General features: G+C 28.9%; 1 protein-coding gene across 1 annotated transcript in view; it reads right to left on the bottom strand.

Moving 5' to 3' along the window:
- Window positions 1–25,296, bottom strand: part of shu (inactive peptidyl-prolyl cis-trans isomerase shutdown) — a 29,287-nt gene extending 3,991 nt beyond the window's left edge. The window contains exons 1-5 of the mRNA XM_075356628.1: window positions 25,092–25,296; window positions 15,034–15,259; window positions 6,565–6,832; window positions 5,549–5,732; window positions 1,625–1,834 (exon numbers count right to left, since the gene is read on the bottom strand). Of these exons, the coding sequence (XP_075212743.1) occupies window positions 1,625–1,834; window positions 5,549–5,732; window positions 6,565–6,832; window positions 15,034–15,259; window positions 25,092–25,168 (965 nt within the window). The 5' untranslated portion in view covers window positions 25,169–25,296. The remainder of the gene's footprint in view (window positions 1–1,624; window positions 1,835–5,548; window positions 5,733–6,564; window positions 6,833–15,033; window positions 15,260–25,091) is intronic.
- Window positions 25,297–25,755: the final 459 nt, after the last annotated feature.

Genomic DNA, 25,755 nt, shown 5'->3' with positions numbered 1-25,755 from the left:
CTCTTTAAGTTATGTGGACACTTTTCTTAAATGGTTCAGATAGGACAATTTTTTAACTTTCCTACAATCCAGACTCCAACTATCTCTTCACAACTGTGAAGGGAAAGTCTGACAAGCTATCTAATGCGCCGAAACCAATGAGGAGCTCATGGTTAAGAACAGATGGGTACCCACCACTAACCATCTGTTAGTACAGATGGGTTAAGAACAGGATGGGTACCTTAGAAAGGATTTCTAAATCCTGGAGATTTCTTTGACCAGGATGTAGAAAACCTGATGTTGCAGTACATTAAAGCTTTAATGTAAAGGTAGGTGGCACTAGAGAGAAGAAATATGGGTATGTATATAACTTATGCGTGCACATAAAATTTCCTTTCTCTGTTTTTTTTTTCCAACTGAAGTAAATTTTGGATTAGCAGTAGTAAGTAATACAGTTAAAAGTCAGTTTCCCAGATACAGATTAAAACTCTACAATCACAAATTTATTGTAGTTTATATTTAACAACTGATATAATTGCTATAAACAGTATTTAATCCTTTAGCTCACTTTTGTATCTGTACTGAGAATAATGGCGTTTTACAAAACAAATTTCACGAGCCAATATTGGTAGAAAAATAATACTACTGCTATCAGTCGTGAGGAATTCCATGCAAAATTTTGTAATTCTCTGTTACTGACTCATCACCATTCGTGTAATATGAAAATATTGGAGGCACTGAATATGTTCACCAAATCAGGTAAGCCAAAAACTACTTTGCACTTCAGAAAAGAAATAACTTGTGAAGAATAGTAAAAAACTCTCAGATGACAATCAAAAAGAGTTCTATACTTTGCTGGAAATACCCAGAACAAGTTTACTACAGATTCTGAAGGAATAGATTTAAGTGTTATAAGCCAAGATTACTTCAAATACTTTTTAAAGATTATTATGACTGAAGGAGAGAATTTTGTGAGGAATTTATTCATTGTAAAACAAATCTTCATTTTTCTAGATCAGATGTGGTCTAATGAAGAATGCTTAAATTGGATAGTCTGCATACTATCATAATTGTGTTCATTAATTTGATGAAAATCCTTGCATAATATGTAGAAGTAACTTAATGTACCTACAATTATTTTTTTATATGAAATCAAAAAAAAGCTACTGGAATTTTATTTTTTTGATAGAAGTACAACAGATTCATACAAGATGTTATTCTCAAGTAATGTGACAAGTAGTGTTTGACAAGAACCCTCACTATGTTTGACAAAAAGATGGTGCAACCCTCATTATGCCTTTCAAATAATAGCTGTTTCAATTAAACTTTTCCCTGAATGGACAGCATGCCAAAGTACGAGTGAATGGCTACCACGCACGATGACAGATAAGCACTTCTCTAATGTCTATTAAAAACATGTTATAATAAAAACCTTTTTTTACATTTTTTCCTATTAACTGTGTTTTTAATACTAATGGTGGAAAATGAAAATTAATTATTCAAACATAAATGTAACAAATGTAATAGGATAAAATACTATAGAACAAATATCATAGAGCAGATAGAAGTGCTATTCCAAACCAATAATATGAAAATAACTTTAATAAGAAGAAAAAAGATAAAAAAATAATAAATATATACTTACTTATATAAAAGTTTAGAATTAAACTTAGCATTTGGTTCATCAACATAAAAAGCTTCTTTTGCCATGTCACATACTCTCTGAGGATGCCTAACCTTATTATAGCATACACACAAATTTGTATATAATTTTAAAAGCATTTTTTTTTGACCTGCCTCTTCTTCATCATCTTTTAATCGACAACTGAGCAGGATGTCAACTGCTTTTCTATACCTAAAACATAAAATATTATTAAAATACTTACTGTTGGAATTATTTTTATTCAAAGTTACATTAAAATTTCCCAACAAGTTAAAATAGTGTACACATTATTGGTAAAAAAATTATTTCACAACAGAAAAGGGGTTTATAATTTTTTACTACAGACTAACTGTCCCAGTCTTTATTATGGCTAAAATGTATGGCACCATATATGTTAAAAGTAATACCAATCAGACATGCTTTCTCTTAGAATAATGTTTATTACATAGTTAATTTGTGATGAACCAAGTAAAGATGTCATTCATTTGTAGGGCTGAATATCACTAATATTTCAGTGGTCTTGGCATGCTGATATACAGCAGTATATTTGATTTGATAAAGAAGATAGTAGGAAACAACTTCCTGATTGTTTTCCCATTAAAATTGCCACTGTATTTCATTATGCTTGAGAATGGCTTGATCATTTTTCAAAGTGGCTGTCTCAGGTCAGATGGGCTATAATTGTTATTGCTAATGGACTTAACACAGAAAGAATGACAATAAAGTCATTTCAAAAATATGCCTCTGATGACATCCTCACTTTTACAAAATCTTTGAATTGGAAATCCACAGTAACAGTTACAGCTAGCTATATTTATATTTATAATGTACATTTATTTATATTTTCATAACAGTTAAGTTATATTTAATTCAATCCATTATATTTTTTATAGTTAAATTATGTGGCACTCAAACATAGTTTTTTATCCAGCCATCTTCAAATTTAAAACTGTTTTGCGATGATGTTCGGTTCATTACTGATATCACATTTGCAATGTGCCAATCTTGCTCCATTTTTTCCCTAGTTTTACTGACTTTTTCAGTTATTAGCCGACCAGAGCAAGATGCATCATTTTAATTATACATTCCAAATTGAAAATGCCTGAACCAACCTTGTGCCAAATGTAATGATACTGTATCAGGTCCATAAACATTACATATTTTTTTAGCAGCCTAAGTTATTCTTTCATTTTTTTCAATAAAATCTCAAAATGTATCAAATTTTGTCTTTATTTTCACTCATTTTTAAACATAATAATTTTTAAATAAATAAACTAATGTAATCATACGCTTTCTAAACATTCTCAGGGATATATCTGTCATCTTTCAAAAATATGCAAGTGTTGACAGATGTGATTATTATTACCAGAGTTGTGTGATCCTAAACCATCTACCAGGAAAATACACAGAAATATTTTCCCCAACCACAATATTTATATTAGATATATGTATGTTTTCTCAACCACCTTTAATAATTATCAGTCATTAAAAAATAATAATAAATTGATTTAAATATGTATATATTGAACAGTAAAAATCTCTGCATATTGGTTAGACTTTTATACGGTTAATTACTTTTGTGATTACATATGGAATGTGTCACCATTAAAATCTTTATAAAGATTATATAGTAAATTAAATGCATTTTATCTTAATACTAGTTGACTTGCAATCACTCTTAACAGTCAACTTTTGATCAGAACCCCACCATGCAACTCACTATTTTCTTTCTTTAATTTCTCATCAAATGTTATCATTCATTTTTTTTTCAGTTCAGTACACAAGAAGGAACCAAAACATTGTCAGAGTTTCAAGCTGTTAGCCAGTGATTAAAATTATAACATAAAACACAGAATGGTTAATCCATGAAAATCTGAATAAACATTGAAAATCAGAACACTGTAGTCTTTCTGATATGATAGCAAAGGGAACAATGAAAGATTAAAGATAAATAAAGATTACTTAATTTTTTCTATTCTTTATTAATTAGTAATTTTTATTTCTAGAAAAGTATATTTGAATCGGGTGTAACTTTTATTCACAGTATTTATATAAAATTAATGTTATTTATTAAAATTTGTTGTATTTTGATGAGAGTGTGGTAAGCAAAAGTATGCAATACATTTTGAATATTATTCATAAATAATTGACACTTTTTATACAATAACAGTTAAGCTAAACAGTTAAAGAAATACATTTAGAAACAATAATTCACTCAAATGTTACAGTAGATGACCATTTCAAGATCGTCATTTGGTACTACAGAATTTGTCCCATACAAATTCTTAATAAGCAATATAAAATTTAGTTCTGAATTGAATATCTGGTGAAGGATTCATCAAATTTATTTATAATAAAGAAATATAAAATATTATCATAATATTATAAAATGAATATCTTCTTTATTTAATTGCAACTTATTCATTACATGTAAATTAATTACAAATTACATATTACAGTATTAATCTTTTTCTGTATTGAAGGAAAATTTTATTAATAGTTACTCAATCAGATTTGGAAGCTATAAAAAAATACAGGTCTTATTTCAAAAGTAGACACATTCCCTTAAAAAATAAGTCTTACTCATATTCACTGCTGTAGGAGCTAATACAAGGTTGCAAAATTTTATTGAACAAGTCCCAGTCAATGTAACATTGGTGACACATGAATTCATATAAATAGTTTTCTAGCACAGTTCTAGATGTACAACATTCCTTGTGATTCCATCTTTTCGCTACTGCCTATAATCATTACACTCTTTGTATGCATCCTGAAAATTGGATCTCAAAAGTTAACGAACTGATTAACAGTTTGATGTGTAAAATTGTAATCCTGTAGATTATGTATATCATATTATTATTATATTATATTCTTCCCACGTCTAATGCACTCCTTTATAACACTTTGTAATGTGTCTTTCGTTTTATCGGGGACCACATGTATGAAATATTCTTTTGTTTCTCAACAAATTTTCACAAATACCCACTGTTAAAGTAAACCATTCCCACATTACATTTTTGTCTTGAAAAAAGAGATTTGTCTATTTCCACATTCATACCATTCTCATACTAGTTCTGGGTTATGAAGTAACATGTTTGCACACATTTTCCTTATAATATTTTTCTAATTGGTTTTCTAAAGCAGCACTACCTGTAGCAAATTCTTCATTACAAAATTTAATTCTAATTAAATTACATTTTTTTAAATTATTTTAATTTTAATTCTTCATTCCCTGCTCCATGTATACAAGAAATAAACAATAACTTCCTACACTAGTTTATTGGAATGCAGCAACATATTGCTCCTTAGAGAATTGTGGGGGCAACTCGTCTTGGCATAAAAATGGACATCATGTTACACAGTCAATAATTCCAATACATTCACATATTTAAACAGTTACTATCAAAACATAAAAAAAGCTAATTATGCAATATGATCTACCTTTCTGCTAAACTCCATGGCAGAGTAGAGATCAAATCTGTTCTTCATATGGGGTTTGAGTTCTTTCAAATCTCAGCAAGACTTGGCATTTTTCAAACGATATAAATGCACAGTTGCTGTGGTTGGAGGTAGGCCTATATTTACTACAGAGAGTAAAACATTTTTAAGAAAACAGCAAATTCTATTTTTCTCACTAAGAAAATTTATTTTATACTGTAAGTAAATTTTTTTCCCACTGCAAAACTATATATTCAGAAAGAAAATTTAATTGCAATGAAAAAAAATATATATAATGCTCAAACAGGATAAAAGTTATAAAATGAAAAAAAAAGAGTTACCTATTAACATACCTATGCTGTCCCCATAACAAAAATCATTCAAGTTGGGTTTTGAGCTAGCACAAAAAAATATATAATCAGTATAAGAACATAATATTAGAATAATAAATTATCCTTCTATACTTACTTTGCAATAGCAGCTTTTGCATTATTTAGTTTAAAACAATCATTTCCCAAAACATGGTTCTTTTTTGCTAATTTTAAGGCATAAGGAAAACTTTCTTTATCCTCTTTTTCTAAATCCTGATTGTTTTCAGGATCTGCACTATCAGTAAATTTAAACAATTCTACTTCATATAACAGAGTAGCATCTGAAAAAAGTCTTCAATTATAAAAATTACATCCTATATTAACAAAAAAATAAAGTATAACATAATAAAATTTATCAAAAATAAAACATTTACTTTAAAAATTAAGAAATAAAAATCTATTTACAAACCATTTGAATAATCAGCATTTATTCTTAAAAATTAAGTATAACATTTTTTTTTTTTACTAAATTTAATAAAAAAGAAAGTAGTACAGATTATAATAGTATAACAAAAGTAAAAATGCAAATAAGAGTAGAATCCTGAGAATTTGTTTTATTGAAATAAATACACTGTCATCATACATACTGAGAATTAAAATATAAAATCTGAAAACATTAATTTTTGAACTAAAATGTGCAATGATGTTGTAAAGTTCATTTCCCCTTCCTTTCCTTTTTGGCTAAAACAAAGACTTAAATTATACAATATTAATTCATATTTTTTCAAGATGTAAGAAATGCAGTTTAGTCTTGTCCAGAATAGGTTACTACTTTTTCCCATACATCACCTACATTTTTTTTAAATTAATCATACACCTGAAAATTACTTAAATTTATTTATATTGTAAATAATTTTTAAAAAAACCTGATTATGCTACGAGCAGCAAAATTTTCATCACTTGCACAATATAATATCACAAAAATTTTATTTTTCAAATGTAAAAAGGACATACTAAAAATTCAAAGGTACTTACTGTTTCAATATTTAATAGAAAAGAAAAAACTAAGTCAAAGTAAAATAATTTAATAGAGCACTTTTTATTTTTAATAATCTAATTAGTAATGAATGTATATTAATTCTAATCTTACTTTTAATATCAGATGATTATTACCTGGAGGAATCCTAGGAGGGCACCCGTATTTTCCGAATGCATATTCAGGTTCTATAAGAAATTGAGACAGTTCTCCTTTCCTCATAGTTCTTAGACTTAATTCAAGACCAGGAAGGAGTGTACCTTTTCCTAGTTGATATCGTACAGGATATTTGCACCTCAAATACGAATTGTCAAAAGGATACTCTTGCAAATTAACAAGTGCATTATAATGAATATAAACCACTGAATCTGGATTTACAATGTTTCCAATACCATGCCTCTTAATCTGCACAATACAAATAACATACTTAATATTTTAATTTCACTTAACAGTAACAACTTAAATATGAGAAAGTTCAGACTTTGTTCACCTCCAGACATTTTTCAGGAAAAATTGAAAAATAAATTTTCAAAAAGTGAAGTTAAATTTACATCCCTTACTAAAAAGGTGATGTATTTATACTGCATTGTTTTTCATTACAAAGAGTTACATTCATTTGCTTTGATACTATTATTTGTCCCAATCTATGTATGATAGTGACATACAATACCTCAGCTACAAGACAGAGTTGCATTTTTAAAAGAAATGATGTTCACTGTAAAACCAATCCATGATGTAAACAAAATTAAGTTTTACTTGTTGAGCCTTATTATCCCTGCATTTAACTTAGATAAAACATAGTAATGATTATGTGATTTAGATAATGAAAAAGAGAAGCAATTCGCTTGTTAATTTCAAGTTTTCAAAAATATTGGGCTCTCTGTTGCAATATTTCTGAAAACAGATATGCCATTCTTAACCAACCTCTTACCAGTCTTTGATGGAATATTCATATATAGCCAATATGAATGATTAGGGCCTTTGTTGGAATACTCCGACATCAACTTTCTGTCTGGCTTTAATTCATTCTCTGTCATAATATTCTGTCATTTTACGTATTTTTTTTTTTTTTTTAGTAGTACTCCACAATGATATATAACACTATTTGTTAGTTTTAATACAAAACTAAAATGAGGGATTTTCTTGTGTATTTGATCGTAATCAGCTAACCTGGCTGTAATAGGAAGTTGTTTATTTATGGTATTCTGTGTAGTCAGACTGTGAGCAATATATTTCTTATTACATTGCAAAATACTATACATATATCAGTAAGTAAGTGTATAATTATGTAAATACTTTGTATGTAAGTAAACATTAAAAATTAATTGCGTACATATTTCTTATATACATGTGACTGAAATTCTGCAAATATTACATATGTTTGTGTGTATGTGATAAAAAATATGTTTCGCATGCAAAAAAAAGATTGGTTTTAAATTACATATTAGGTCATTATTAGTCCAAATATATACATTAAAAAAAAAAAAAAAAAAAAAAAAAAAAATAGAACAAAATAACATTCATTTCTGTAAAAAAGAGAAACCGGCAAGGAGTTAAGTCATTTATATGTTATGTTAAGTCATTTGTATGTTATGCTAAATCCTCTATAAATATTTGCCCGAGCACCTAAAACAATTCGTCAAATTTTAAAAAACTACTTCACCTAAAAGTAATCCAACTCAGTTGTAAGCTATACATCATTGCTGTCACCTCATAATTTATTATTATTTATAATATTATGTATGTTAGACTATACCCAATTTCTAATAATCTGTCTTCAATTGAGCCCTGAACATTCAAGATTTTGATTACATTTTCTTCCTTGATTTGTAATGCTACTACACTTCATTTCAAAATGATTCTTTTATAGATTAATAAAAACCAGACTAAATGAAAAAACTCATCATCATCGTTCTGCCTGTTGGTAGATCCCTGGCACCATCCCATGCTTTTCTTTTCATCTCATCACAACCTTCACTAGCCTTTATGTCATTTATTAACTTCAGTCTCTTCCTTCCTCTTCTTTTTTTTACCTTCAACAGAGCCTTCAAGAACTGTATTTATTATTCCTTTTCCCCTAGTTATATGCTCAATCCAGTTTCCTTTCCTTCTTCTGATAGGGTGCATCCATTGCCCAGTTAGAGTTCGCAAAGAGGGCAATATACCCGCCAGATGCTACTCTAACAGGGATAATGATCAGGATTCTGATCAATTCTACAGCTTCTCTTGCTCCTTATCCTTTTTTTGAATCCAAATTCTTCTTCCCCAGCATTTTCCTCCATTTTTATGATCGACCTTCAATTCATAACTATCAACATTATTTTTACAGCATGTAATATTAAGCTGATAGTTCTATGTTCTTTAAAGTTTTTGGTTCCAACCTTTTTAGGTATCAGTATCATTATTGTTTTAACAAAATCTTCTGGTTTTACTCCAGTATCATAAATTGCACTGCACATTAACAGTATTTCATCTATTCCATCTTCTAAACAATTAAAAAGTTCTATTGGAAGTTCATCAATCCTGTTCTTGAAGTCTTAATATAATTATATATATAGATATATTTTTTATACTCATATTCCTCTATACTATTATACAAATATAAATAAATAAATAACTTGATCCACGAAGTACAGAATAAAATTAAATTAAGTAGGATGACACTTACCCTTATATCATTATGCATACACACAAAGAGTACTTTCACGATTTTCTTGCATCTTCAATTGATCTTTCTTTTTCTTTTTCCTGTTTAGCCTTCGGTAACTACCGTTCAGATAATTCTTCAGAGGATGAATGAAGATGATATGTATGAGTGTAAATGAAGTGTAGTCTTGTACATTCTCAGTTCGACCATTCCTGAGATGTGTGGTTAATTGAAACCCAACCACCAAAGAACACCGGTTTCCACGATCTAGTATTCAAATCCATGTAAAAATAACTGGCTTTACTAGACTTGAACGCTGGAATGCTCGACTTCCAAATCAGCTGATTTGGGAAGACGCGTTCACCACTAGACCAACCCGGTGGGTTATCTTCAATTGATCTAATCTTTTAATTGTTCACGTAAAATTACATATTATAAATATAAAACATTAACAAAATAAAATGTTGATAAATACAATAAAACTAAATCTGTAAAACTTTGGATATAAACTAAAATCAAAATGGAATAAAAATTAAAAACGTTTTTCCTTTTAGATTTAAAATCAAAATTATAAATAAATTAAAAGAGATAAAAATTGGATAATACTAGAATGGTTAGTTATGACATTAGTAATATGTACCCTAGCATACCAACAGAAAAAACTATTAACATAATAAAAAATAAATTAATGTATATAAAGACTATATTTGTTGATAATATTATTACTATCATTAAAAATGTATGCCAGCAAAATTATTTTAAATTTAATGACAAATATGAAACTCAGGAAAATAATACTTTACCAATGGGGATTTTTCCTTTATTGGCTATTATGGCAAATTTATCTACAAGATTTCGAAAATAAAATTATTTTGGCATTGTTCATACTCACAATATTTTACTATGGACTAAGTATATTGATGATATTTTTGTATTCTATAACCCCGTTATATAATGAACAATAATTAATTTTGAAAAAATTAAATTCATACTATAATGGGTTAAAATTTACTTTTAAATTGATATAAATAGGACAATCAATTACATAGATGTTAGTATTGAAATTAATAAAAATAATCAATTTATCATATCAGTATATAAAAAAACCAACTACTAATAAAACCACAATACATAGGTATTCAAATCATCCATGGTCACATAATACAAGCATGGTTAATAGAGCAATTAATTATACACAATATAATGAAAATAAAAATAAATTAAACAAAGAAATAGATATTATAAAACAATTTGCTATATATGATGGATGTAGTGAATTTTTAATTGATTATATACACAAAAAACAAATATTAAAAATTAACAATAATACATGTCTAATACCAATAAATGAAACAGAAAAAATTGACATGTATATTTAAAATATATATATATACTGATAGCATAGTTGAAAATATTATAAAGGTTTATAATAAAAATAAGTTTAAACCTGTATACCAGACAAACAATTGCATAATAAAACATTTAAAAAACATTAGAGATACTGATTCATATAGTGTATATAATTTGGGTGGAATTTAAAAAAATAAAATTAACGACTGACCATATTTATATAGGAAAGATCACTAGATCTTTCAAACTCAAATTTTCTGAACATTTCATAGTATAAAAATGGGGTTGTCTAATGTTTCTGACCATCTCATTGATAATAAACATTCAATTTCTGATAATTACACAAATTTGAAAATATTAGAAATTAAAAATGCAATAATAATAATAATAGTTGTTTAAAATTTTAGAGATTTTATATACATATAAATATAAAAAATTAAATATATAACATATATTTATGTATTAAAAAATAATAATTATCATATTAAATATAATTTATATATATAAAATCAATCAGATTAATATAAAATAAATATAAAAATGGATTCAGTTTGATCAGTCAACAGAGTATGAGGGTGACACAATTATAAAGACTGGAACAGATAGCAGCACTTTATCAAATATTGTTAATTTTAGTTTATCTAATTAAAATCTTGCACAGTAATATAATATTGGCTAGCCAACCACACACACATATTTTATTTTTTAACATTTTTATCATTTTAACCTTTAATCAATATTTTTATTATTTGACAACATATTTTTATATATGGAATTTTTAACTTTTAATATTGATTTTAAATCTTAAAATTTAAATTTAAAACGAAAAAAATTTTTAATTTTAATCCAATTTTGATTTGAATTGATTTTAAAGTTTAAATCCAAAGTTTTAATAAATTTTTTGTTTTATTGTATAAAAATTTTATTTTGTTAATGTTGTATAGTTTTTTTTTTGTCTTCAGTCATTTGACTGGTTTGATGCAGCTCTCCAAGATTCCCTATCTAGTGCTAGTCGTTTCATTTCAGTATACCCTCTACATCTTACATCCCTAACAATTTGTTTTACATATTCCAAACAAGGCCTGCCTACATAATTTTTTCCTTCTACCTGTCCTTCCAATATTAAAGCGACTATTCCAGGATGCCTTAGTATGTGGCCTATAAGTCTGTCTCTTCTTTTAACTATATTTTTCCAAATGCTTCTTTCTTCATCTATTTGCCGCAATACCTCTTCATTTGTCACTTTATCCACCCATCTGATTTTTAACATTCTCCTATAGCACCACATTTCAAAAGCTTCTAATCTTTTCTTCTCAGATACTCCGATCGTCCAAGTTTCACTTCCATATAAACCGACACTCCAAACATACACTTTCAAAAATCTTTTCCTGACATTTAAATTAATTTTTGATGTAAACAAATTATATTTCTTACTGAAGGCTCGTTTAGCTTGTGCTATTCGGCATTTTATATCGCTCCTGCTTCGTCCATCTTTAGTAATTCTACTTCCCAAATAACAAAATTCTTCTACCTCCATAATCTTTTCTCCTCCTATTTTCACATTCAGTGGTCCATCTTTGTTATTTCTACTACATTTCATTACTTTTGTTTTGTTCTTGTTTATTTTCATGCGATAGTTCTTGCGTAGGACTTCATCTATGACATTCATTGTTTCTTCTAAATCCTTTTTACTTTCGGCTAGAATTACTATATCATCAGCAAATCGTAGCATCTTTATCTTTTCACCTTGTACTGTTACTCCAAATCTAAATTGTTCTTTAACATCATTAACTGCTAGTTCCATGTAAAGATTAAAAAGTAACGGAGATAGGGAACATCCTTGTCGGACTCCCTTTCTTATTACGGCTTCTTTCTTATGTTCTTCAATTGTTACTGTTGCTGTTTGGTTCCTGTACACTGTTCTTCTATCTCTGTATTTGAACCCTAATTTTTTTTAAATGCTGAACATTTTATTCCAGTCTACGTTATCGAATGCCTTTTCTAGGTCTATAAACGCCAAGTATATTGGTTTGTTTTTCTTTAATCTTCCTTCTACTATTAATCTGAGGCCTAAAATTGCTTCCCTTGCCCCTATACTTTTCCTGAAACCAAATTGGTCTTCTCCTAACACTTCTTTCACTCTCCTCTCAATTCTTCTGTATAGAATTCTAGTTAAGATTTTTGATGCATGACTAGTTAAACTAATTGTTCTGTATTCTTCACATTTATCTGCCCCTGCTTTCTTTGGTATCATGACTATAAAACTTTTTTGGAAGTCTCACGGAAATTCCCCTTTTTCATAAATATTACACACCAGTTTGTATAATCTCTCAATCGCTTCCTCACCTGCACTGTGCAGTAATTCTACAGATATTCCGTCTATTCCAGGAGCCTTTCTGCCATTTAGATCTTTTAATGCTCTCTTAAATTCAGATCTCAGTATTGTTTCTCCCATTTCATCCTCCTCAACTTCCTCTTCTTCCTCTATAACACCATTTTCTAATTCATTTCCTCCGTATAACTCTTCAATATATTCCACCCATCTATCGACTTTACCTTTCGTATTATATATTGGTGTACCATCTTTGTTTAACACATTATTAGATTTTAATTTATGTACCCCAAAATTTTCCTTAACTTTCCTGTATGCTCCATCTATTTTACCAATGTTCATTTCTCTTTCCACTTCTGAACACTTTTCTTTAATCCACTCTTCTTTCGCCAGTTTGCACTTCCTGTTTATAGCATTTCTTAATTGCCGATAGTTCCTTTTACTTTCTTCATCACTAGCATTCTTATATTTTCTACGTTCATCCATCAGCTGCAATATATCGTCTGAAACCCAAGGTTTTCTACCAGTTCTCTTTATTCCGCCTAAGTTTGCTTCTGCTGATTTAAGAATTTCCTTTTTAACATTCTCCCATTCTTCTTCTACATTTTCTACCTTATCTTTTTTACTCAGACCTCTTGCGATGTCCTCCTCAAAAATCTTCTTTACCTCCTCTTCCTCAAGCTTCTCTAAATTCCACCGATTCATCTGACACCTTTTCTTCAGGTCTTTAAACCCCAATCTACATTTCATTATCACCAAATTATGGTCGCTATCAATGTCTGCTCCAGGGTAAGTTTTGCAGTCAACGAGTTGATTTCTAAATCTTTGCTTAACCATGATATAATCTATCTGATACCTTGCAGTATCGCTTGGCTTTTTCCAAGTGTATATTCTTCTATTATGATTTTTAAATTGGGTGTTGGCAATTACTAAATTATACTTCGTGCAAAACTCTATAAGTCGGTCCCCTCTTTCATTCCTTTTTCCCAGCCCGTATTCCCCCACTATATTTCCTTCCTTGCCTTTTCCAATGCTTGCATTCCAATCTCCAACTATTACTAAATTTTCATCTCCTTTTACGTGTTTAATTGCTTCATCAATCTCTTCGTATACACACTTTACCTCATCATCATCATGGGCGCTTGTAGACATATAAATGTTAACAATCGTTGTCGGTTTAGGTTTTGATTTTATCCTTATTACATAGGTTGTATAGTTATAATATGCAATTTTACACGAACAATTAAAAGATTGGATCAACTGAAAATGTGAGAAAATCATGAAGTACATTTGTGTATATATGATATAAGATAAGTGTCATCTACTTAATTTTATTTTATTTTGTAGTTGGTGGATCTAGTTATTTATATACACATATAATATTAAATCATTTAATTCATATATAGCGTGGCAGAGAAGCGGCAGCAGTAGTTGTCATAGTAGGATATTTTTAAATGTATCAACAAGAACAGAATATGTAAATGATATTATTGGAAATACCATTAACTAACTATTCTGTTATAAGAACAGAAAAAGAATAGCTCCTCAAAATGTGTTGACAATTCATTTTTCATATTATGATTAGAAGGTAAAATTTATGTGTCAAACTTTACCTCACCTTTTGATTGACAACAAAACTGAATTTAAAAATTTATTACAGAAGAAATATGAGAGTGCAATCATTACACAGTATGTTTAGTCTGATTTTATACGAACAGACTTCTTTTTATTCTACAAATAGAAAATTACACTAGCAGGCCTAGCTTTATTTTATAGGTACTTTGGCCAATAGTTAAATCTATGTAGTAACACATAGATTACTATGACTTTTTTCAATTCTCTGGATAAGCCTAAAATAAAGCATCTGAATAAAGAAATAACTTATCAATCAACTACTACCTCCTCAACCAGATAAACAGAAACACTGCATCAGCTAACCATATTCTTACTTTACCTATTCAGGGAGGAAGGTATGAAGCATAAAAAAGAGGGGTGGTAAAAGAAGGGAGTTAATCATTCCAAGAAATTATTCAATTAATAGAGACTGTTCAACAATTAATCCATCGAGGGATGTCTGCTCGGAGATTAGAGCAGTAGCAATATAAAAGTTTAAATAAAAACTGACTACAGTTAATGGGAATACTAAAAAACCTAATCTAATTGTGATTTGTTACAAGTTAGTAGGATAATAGATGTCTTATTATTATTATTCCAGGTTAACCATATAAAGATACATTTAACTAATGAAAAAAGATATATATGTGAACCAAAACTAACCAGTTTCATAATTTTTCCATTATCTGTAACATTAGTCATTTTTTTTCTTAATTCACTAAAACTAATAACATTATTAGAATCATCAGCATCTATATCTAGTGCACTTAAATTTATATAATCTTGCACTTCAGCTGGTGAATATTTATCAATATTAAAATGTTCTTCTGCATTAATTTCACTATACTCATCATCCCGAATTTCAAATTCAGCACCAGCAATTAAATCACTGTAAAAAAGAAACAACATATATTTAAATCTTTGATTAATCATTTCAAATAATAAACTGATAAATAAAAATACATTTTATTCTGACAGATACGTATTACATTAAAAAAACAGTGTCGGGAATGGGTAGATGTGTTACTACATAGATTTAAGAAAGAACTGCCTAGCATTTAACTAGATGGATCAGAAAATTATAACAAAATCTAGATTGGATATCATCAAAAGTATATAAAATACAAAAAATAAATTGAAAATTCATAGTAATAATTAAAAATAATTAATAATTAAAGAATAAAAAATTACATTAAGTGAAGAAACCAAATAAATATAATAATTACAGAATAAATAATATTTCAGAAAGCATTTTATGATAGACTTAGGCAGATTGCAATTCCATAATAAAAACGTGAATAAATATTTTTCAACAATATCCAGGAATTTTCAGAGTAAAATAAAACAGATATGAAAATTAAAATTTACCAACAATTAACAGAAATTACTGCATTCTAAAATTTTTAAATACGTTTTAACTGAATAAGCTGGTCTAATTGAATATTTTCTGTGTAACTGTCTGATGATTTTCTGAATCTCAAGATTCAGATCAACAACTTATACATATATCACATTTAATTAGGAGTATACATTCATAAAAATACATTAATCCTTAGTACTTCTTCAACTTCCTGCATGTATGCCAAAACATGTGTTCTAGCATGTAACATCCAAGATCTGTTTGTACTTTCCACCATTCTTTTATTTTTTTTAGTTTTACCATTCCACATATGGTCACTTATTTTTGTTGTTGCTTGATATCTAACGCATGCCTTAGTAATTTTTCTTTATTCTTTCTTTGTGCTGCAAGTATTATTTCAACTGTCTCTTCTTCATATTTTCCTCCAGTGTGTTTCAATCCAGCTATTCTCTAATACTGAACTATAGTTTCTTAAAAAGTTATTGTTTTTCTTACAAAGTTTTAAAAATATTTTCATTTCTACATCAATCAATCTACTGGCACCAGCAACTTTCTGAAGCATGAGAGCCAAAAGAGATACATTTTAAATGATTCCTTTAATTTCATTTTTATAAGGTGAAAACTTTCATTTTCTTGATATATTTGATACATATGGTAAAACACAAAATTTACCTCACTAATCTGTTGTTGGCTTTTTTCTCTACCTTTCCATCATTACTAAAACACATCTTAGGAACTGAAGTTGTTCTCTTCTTCCACTTTGGAAATTTTAAGATATTTTTTTCATCTTGTGTCTTTACTGCTTATTATTGATTGTTACTGCAAGGTGATATGTATCATTCATGTATAATGTATTTTTGTTTAAAGATTCAAGAAAAAATTATTTGAAGAGCTTAGGGTAAAAAAATAATAGAACAGTTATATTTCTCTAAATTTCCTTTCCTTTTCTTTGCATTTTTTACAGACAACTTTTTTTCATAGGAAAACACCCTGCCCTACAGGCAGAAGAAACACCACTACTTTGTTATTTTTTTAAATGTTCACTTTTTGTAGATGGTACCAAATTAAGGGTTAGTAACTTGCTGGGAGAAACTTTTAATTTAGAATAAACTTCTAAAAAAGTTTGTTTTTTTTAGATTATTTATTAAACGTTTTAATAAAACGATTATTTTCATGACTTATTTAGCACAATTTTGAAAAATTTAATACTAGCAAAAGCAAGGTGTAGTCTGCTCAGATTTAGAACCAAAAAAATAACTAAAATAGAATTTTCTCTTATTAAAGCAACCTTTTTTTTACTGACTTTATCATCTTGAGGGGGATAAAAGGAGTGGAATTCGGGGAGTCAAGATTATTATCCATTCTACAACACTTGAAAAAGAGTAAGCTAAAACTAACAGAATAGAATTTTCATATCATTTAAGAAGCTCTTTAGATTCCCTTAGCAAACAAACTCTGTGTCTTCATACAATAGCATAGATTACATAGACTTATAATCTTAGCATTAATACACCATTTTCTTCCAAGAGAGGCACCACTATTTACAGGTTCAAATAATTCTATATTAATATCAAAGAACAAAATTATGTGGAATAGTAAAATCATCAAGTAACCACATTTAAAAATGTTTAATTTTCATAAAATTTTATACTTTTGTACATAAAGGCAACATTACTTACAGTTTCAAAGTATTCTTAAATATATTTGGAGAGCAAAGAGTTAAGTGGAGTACTGCAATTATGTTATAACTTAGCTTTCAACCTTCTAGTTTCCTATTATCCTGATATACTTTTAACTACTTCAAAATTTAAGCACTAATCAAGCATACTGACTGGAGAAAGGTAACAAACATCATTTACAGCTTCAAAGTAATCTAGTGGAATATAGCAGGAATAACAGAAAATTATGGAAAGGTAGACTACATTATAAATCAACTTGCCAACTCTTTGGGCTTTCAAATGCCTTGGTTAATTTTTAGATAATATAAAATCAGTTTTGATCAACCATCCGGTACTTTGCTGTTGCCTCTGCAGGAGGGGCTACAATATTAAGTTTTAATGTATTCTATTTAAATCTACAACTTTCACAGAAATTACTCTGAACAGCAGATTAATCTCTCAATGTGCACTTCAATTTAGCTAATTGCTAATTACAATTGTCTTATATCTTAAACTATCTAAAAATTAAAGCTCTGATCAAACATTTATCAGTTTGATCTGGGAGACAGAGCACCATTTATGAAGTATTCTACTTGAATATACCAACATTGCAGAAAGTAAGGAGAAATTGCAGAAAGTAACTTATTTATATACCTTTCCAGCTTTCTACTAACTTCTTAGATTTTCAGCTAAAGGGTAAAATGTCTAATTTGAACTGTTAGGAAGTAAATTTTGGCTAAAATGAAATTAGATTTAATAAGTTAAATAAAAGGATGAAATGTGAGCTGTGTATGAGGGCAGTTTGGAAAGAAACCTCTATTTGGCTATAAATAAAAAACCTCCATAGATAAAAATATTTTATTATATACAACTTAAAACTACAGCTTTTAACTATTTTTCAACATTTGTCACACCATTTCACTAATTTGTTACAAATACTTTCTTCATAAAATTCAGCTGTGACGCAAGCCATTTCTTCACATGAATGAAGATATGAAATTCACTCAGCGCCAAAAACGTCCAATGGGACGTTTTTGACATGCAAAAAGCAATATCAGATAACAGCATACCGCAACATTTGTTCTGAATGGCTTGCCTACGTTTCATCTCTTTACTCATATAATGAAATAAATGACTTGTTGCGGCACTTCGATGACAATGACAAACTTTGAAATGCCATTTAAATGGCAACTATATCGAAAAATAGTTAAAAGCTGTGGTTTTAAGCTGTATATAATAAAAAATTTTATCTATGCAGGTTTTTTTTATTTATAGCCAAACGAATGTTACTTTCCAAACCGCTCTTGTAAAATCAATGTGTGTAGATTGTGTTGACAGAGTTTTACACAACTAAAGTGTACTTAATACTTTCATGAGCAGAATAGGCACTTTTAAACAGAGCAGAATAGAAACTGTTCCTATAATTAACAATGACAATTTTTCAGTCTTATCATAATTACATGCGATTAATATCATTAATTAAACCTTAAATCTTCTACCTGCAGAGCATATGACATCCTTAAATGTCTATATTATATTTTGTACTCTTTGTCAGCAAAGAGTGGTAAAATAAGCCAATCTCATTTATGTTTAAAATGTTTTTCATGTCCTTAATGGACCAGGTAATGTAGATTCAAGCCAGATACTTGTCACATTTTTTTATACAAATTTAATATATTTCTACATTTGTTGTTTATGAATAACATACACGAAAATAAAAACTACATAATAATATAGCACAATGACAAGCTTGGGCAATCACCTAAATCAAGGTCCCCTGCTTTTAATAATTGCAACATACTACATGTGATTCTGTTTCGAAAGGTCTTTAGAGAATTATTAATATACTCAAAAACTATTTTGCACTTACAAAACTTTTTTTCAAGAAAAAAAATAGTATTTTTCAAAATTTATTTATTCCTACTTAATGTGGTTCACAAGCTTTCAAAATATAAAATAAGCATTTTCTGATTCTCTATGCACACAACACAAGCACATGCAATGTAAAGGCCAATGCTCAAGCTACCTGCTGATTTCCAGTTTCCCTTACAAATTGAAAAATCACCAACAACAGTCAACATTAAAAGTATTCATGAGTGATCAAAAGATAGAGCAATAAAAATGACTAGATAATTGTTTTTTGTCACTGCCATTTAAGTAACAAAATTGTTGGCTAACTGAAAGCTGCCATTTTTAGGGTTAAGTAATTAAAATTAAAAAAATTTTACAAACATACTCTAACAGTAACCATGACAAAAATTTCACAAGTAGGTTTTGAAAATTATTTTAGATCGTTAATGTCCTGTTTATATAAAAGTGGTGGGTGAACTTCTATCTTTGGGTTCATTCCAACTTCGAGAATATTAATCTGCATTATAATCTATGTTTTAAGTTATTAAAAAAAAAAAGTGAAAATTTTTTTAAAAACAAATATGACTTCCATTTTAACCCTAGAATACTACCAATACATCTTGAGATGTAAGCACAATTTTACTTTTGTTCCTCACTTCATCTGATGGTTGAATCTTTCTCCCACCACAAATTATTCTTTCCTTGCTTAGTTCTACATGAGTTGACGGAGAACGAAGTCCATAGTGCACATATAAAGGTGAGTAAACTAAATTTTTTATAAAGTTGCATGTCTTGTAGGTGTACTATCAGTAATGCATGTAAAAAATGTACTTATGTCTTTTAGACATACCTGACAGTTACAAAGTCATAATTTTTTACATCTTGCAAATGTATGGTCAGTTATTTCATTGTTAACAACGTACATCTTATAAACGTGCCTACAATAATTTGAGGGAAAATATTAAGTTTGTTCTTTTTTAACACAAAACTACACAACACTGTCCTGATCTAAAAATAAGTGAGAGATATGCTGGATCTTTTAATAATCGTTATGAATGTAATAGTTAACTAGCCCTTTTGTTTATTTTTTCAGGGTAAAAATGGAAAATGGCCTCAAGTTCAGCAATGATCGGGCAAGAGATTTTTGCAGATTTAGAACTAGATGAGGTACATATGTCTGATGATGAAGAAGAAGTGAATTTTATAGAAGAATTTTTTCGGATCATTCTGATCTCGATCCAAATTACAATCCAGAACAAGAAAATATGGAATGTGATATTGATAGTGAAGTAGAAAATGTTATTCATGAAAATATATGAAGTTCAGAAAAAGTATCAAATCGTCCTAACATAAATGAGAAACATAAAAGAAAACAACCAACACAGGAAAGCATTAAACAAAAAATCCACATATTGAAAATTAAGGTGAAATTTTCAAAATTGATGGTGATAAGATCAAGGGGCAAAATAGAACATGGGAATGGACCACAGAACCTCTAAAAGAACACAAAAATTTCAAAAAAAATATTTTTCACATTAACCACTTACTAAAAGTATTGCAAAGGTTGTTCTAAGGATAATCCCTTAAAATGCTTCAACTACTCTTTAATCAAAATATTATGCAAACAACTTTATTACATACAAATGAAGAAATAAGCCGCCAGCGAGCAAATTATTCAGATCCGAGTTGTTCTGCTTTACAAAATCTTTCTATGGAAGAGCTTGAAGCAGTTTTTGGTCTCGTAATTTTGGCTGCAACCATGAAAAATAATCACTAGCCAAAAAAAATTCTTTTCAATGGTACTTGATGCAGTGATAAATATCAAAGCACCATGTCATTGTTTTGGTTTAATGTTTTTAAAATTCTTTAAGGTTTGATGATAGGGAAACTAGAGATCAACGGCGAGTAAAGTCAAAACTTGCTCCTATAAAAGTTGTATGGGACGCACTCATACAAAATTGTAAATCATGTTATGAACCAAGAATCTAACAACAGATGAACAGCTAGTCTGATTCAGAGGAAAGTGTCCCTTTCAAATGTATTCTTCAAGCAAACTGAATAAATATGGCAAAAATGTTGTAATGATCTGTGATGAATTAACTAAATACATGACGGGCATTGTAACCTACCTAGGAAAAGGAACATCATCAAAAAATACACCCGTGGCAGAATTCTTTGTTGAACAACTTGTTGAAGAATTCTGAGGATCAAACGGGAAAAATAAAATCACAGATAATTGGTTTACAACCATTCCATTAGCAATGAAACTTCATAATTAATATAATTTAACTACAGTAGGAAATATCAAATGAAACAAACCTGAGTTTCCAATGAGTTCATAGATTCACCTTATAAAAATCATGGAATTGGATCAATTTTTCTTTTCATCCCAAATTTAGCAGCAATCTCATATGCCAAAAAAAAGAAAAATTGTAACACTGATATTTACTCTACCATAATATTATTTTTATACTATACTATTTTTATCACGCCATAAATAAAAATACAAGAAAGCCGTAAGTAATTTTCACATTCAAATCCACAATAGTAGCTGTGCTACCTTTGACCAGCTTGTCCTAACTATGAATGGTAGAAGGAAGCCCAAATGGTGGTAAAATGGCATTTTATGCTCAACTGATTCATATAACACATTTGTGGTATATTTACACAACTTTTACAAATATAACAATATCAATAATTTGAAGCCTTAGTTGAGATTTGACTTTATGAACGGCTTGGTGGGCAGCCTAATTAGACCTTGGATGAAAAAAAGACTTAACTCTCCTCTTCTGTGGGATCTGCAAGATATAATATACAAATGCTTGGGAATAAAAGATACTAGTGCTGAACCAGCAGCTGAAACTCTTAGGAAGCAAAAAGAAGTATTGCGGATTTTGCCCATCATCAACAAAAAAAGTGAGTAAAATGAAATGTGACATTTGTAATATTCCGATATGTGGAGAAAACCATAAGAAAGTATGCATGAAACATATGATATGTAGTTTATATTTTTGATTCTATCTCAATAATTTTTTTTTTTTTTTAATTTTCTATAAATTCTTTTATATCAAATTACTATAATCTTAATTTTTTAAATATTTTTATCTACGCATGTTATATTTAGGATAACAAAACTATTCCATCTGAAAAGCAAAGACTGACAATTGTGCTTTATTGTTACAGATTTTATTTACTTCCTAATTATGTAATAAACAAATTTTTTTTTTATAATATTCTTTCAACAAGTAGGTCTAATTTTAATATTTGTTGCATCATTTGTACTTCTTAGTAAATAAAATTTTTGTTATTTTTGCATTTTGGCTTTACTGATTACAAATAATATTTTTAGACATAATGTATCATATCTCTTTCAATGAATTTTATAGTTGTTATTTGTAAAAAGTACTTTTTGAACATATACATCTGGTAGGTTTTAGAGCGAGTATAAACTGTAGATGCATAGGTGATGAATTGAAACGCCTTGTTGCTTATTGAATTGTTATTTAATTTCTTGTCGTCTTGACATTTCGATAACATATAATTGAACATCTAACATATAATGTAACACATACAATTAAACTTAATAATATATAAGTATACAAATAAAATAAGTGTTCATCCGAACATTAATATGCATTCCATCCAGACTGAATGTACAACACAACCAACCGCTCTGGGTCAGATTCTGGCGCTGAATGAATAGAAGTCGCTACATCACAATGACCACTCCTTGTGGTATTATGACGTAGGACATAGGACATCATATGACCACAGCCTGCCGGTGTGCTCTAGCCCTCATTAAGTAGCTGCACCCAACGCAAAAGTGGAATGAACGCCTCTCAAACGTACAGGCAGCTATCATGAAAAATAAAATCAGGGCAGTGTTCTAGGGTTAAACAACATTCAATAATATATTCTTCCCCACAGCAAGGTGGAATGGGGAAGACAGATCTCACCGAACTCATCATTACAAAGTAAACAATTTTTTTGGACATCTATTTTCCATATCACTTATACAAGCTTCGTAAAAAAATCAAATATTCAATACCGAAGAGAAAATGGAGAAGTTGCTAAAGTAGTAATTATGTTTCCAGAATCAGAAAATCCAAACTAATGACTTCAAAAGCACCACCTCCAGCAGTTTTTACAAATATAATTACTTTATTTGCATTGTAATATAACAAAGAAAAGGTAATTATAAATAATTCAGGACTCGCCTCTGATTTTGATGAAATTTTGAACATACCTTAGATAGGAGTATTCATTACAGTTGAAATTAATCATCGGAAACGCCTTTCACCTGAGTTACATACCTTGTAATTTACAAAGGACAGTCACTAAAAATTTTATAATTCAGCACTGCACAAATGTAATATACATTTTTTTTTTTTTTTTTTACTAAATGCTTACTGTATATGATTATAAGTTATAATCTTGTTAAAAGTTTCCGATTTATTTTTTTGTATTTATATCAATTAGGAACTTGCCTCATACTTACATATTAACGCCACCGCAGCTACAGCTGCTGTTTAGGTTATGTTGACTTCGTGTACTGACAAATCGTATGTATATCAAAATAACCTAACTAAATATAACCTACGCTCGCTTCGCTCGCTAACCTCTTATAATTAACATTAAATATGCATAATATATACAACTTATTAATAATATAACCTTAATGTTATAGCACCAAAATCCGATTGACTACTTTGTTTTTAAATAAAGCTGTAGCTGCGGTGGCGTTAATACGTAACTACCCTTGCCTCTGATTTTGATAAAATTTGAAATATGCCTTACCTTACTTAGGACCTAAGTTATTCGTTTAAGTTATTTGTCTAAGTTATTTGAAATTATTCATCGGAGACTCCTTTCACAGTACAATAATGTTTAAAACATATTTTACTTCACAGGTAAAACATTATAAATTAATAATACTATATCAACTAAATCTGTATGTGCTGCAGCACATAATCATGTTTCCTAACTGAACAAAAAATTATCAATTATAATTCTCTTGCTTAAGAAACCTATGAACAAATGAAAATTACAACAAAAAATACTACATGGTTAAAAGTATAATAAATACAATCCATTCTCTACATAACAGTTGGATAATTTCATTGCATAAAATCTGAACTTGTATCATTCATTAAGCAATGAACATGAAATGCATTAAAAATAATAATATGTACTTCACACAAAATATTTGTACACTTCAAATGAACTGAACTGTTTTTTTCTATCGCTTAATGCCCATTTACGACGTTTTTTAAATAGTAGGATTTAATTAGAAATTTTACAGCCTGATTATTTCCTGACACTAACCTACTAAGCATTGACTGCTTGATGTAAATTAATTTTAGTTAAGACATTAACAATATTTCAAAAACCTTATTTGATGAATAATTAATGTCAAACAAGAAATAGTCAAACAAATAGCTTAACTTTAGAGGTGCCCTTCCACTTTCAAACCTACAAAAAGCACTTGAAGCATTAAAAATTGTTAAAAAAGGCTATACTTTTCTATAATAAATAAATCTCGACATTTTCAATAACATTTCCTTTTAACGTAAAACAGCTTTTCCTTTTTCCATGACGTGTATAATTAAGAACCGAATTCTGGTTGCACATTTTATGAAACTTGCATATGTATTTGCTGATGGTGTCTTGAAGTAATTTAACCAAATCAGCTTAATTGTGAAATGGTAAATAACTTCATTCCTTCACAGAAATACAAAATATTAAGTCAATAATTTTGTAAGTACAAAAAATAGTTACACGACTTTATTATTACCATATTTACATCTGCAGAGAGAATAAAGATGGTTAAGTAAGAATTAGAAATAACCTACCGAAGAGCAAAACTTTCAGTCAGACGTGTAACAGGTCTATGATCTTCGTCGTCGTCGTCGTCAACATTAAAACTCATGATTGTAAGAGTTAACAAATAACGCCAGCAAAAATCAGTTAAAGATTGTAAAGGACAACAATCAGATGATAAACGAGCACGCTTGAAATTACTTGAAACACTGACCAACCGCACCTGGCGGAAAAATAAGTAAATAACACCAAGGTTTTGTTTACATCGCCTCAATTTTGATCCAATCAAATGTTCGTCGTCCCCATCGTCATGAATCTACTATCGTTCATATCTATATGTTCAGAGAATGTCTTTTAAGGAGAGTTTAGACAAAGTTGTGAAAGAATAGACAGCACCAAAATGCGCATCTTATTCATCTTGTTTACAGTTCAGTGAACATCATTATTCTCAGAGAAAGCTAATCTGACTGATACCTCTAGTAAAGGGTTACCATAATTTTAGAAAGCAAATTACGGACACCATACTTCAGTACTCAAAACCCCTCCCCACTAATGGCAATGAAAAAAAAATACATGTTTATACTTTTTTATGAAACTTTTTTATTTTGTGTTTCAAAATTAAAATACATTAGAAAAATAATTATTTTTTATCTTTAGACGTTGATGGCTCCTGACCTGCTTTTTCATATTTTTTAG

This window comes from Lycorma delicatula, chromosome 2 (assembly GCF_047948215.1).
Source record: "Lycorma delicatula isolate Av1 chromosome 2, ASM4794821v1, whole genome shotgun sequence".
Classification (NCBI taxonomy): Eukaryota; Metazoa; Arthropoda; class Insecta; order Hemiptera; family Fulgoridae; genus Lycorma; species Lycorma delicatula.
This window is presented reverse-complemented; position numbering and strand designations above follow the sequence as displayed.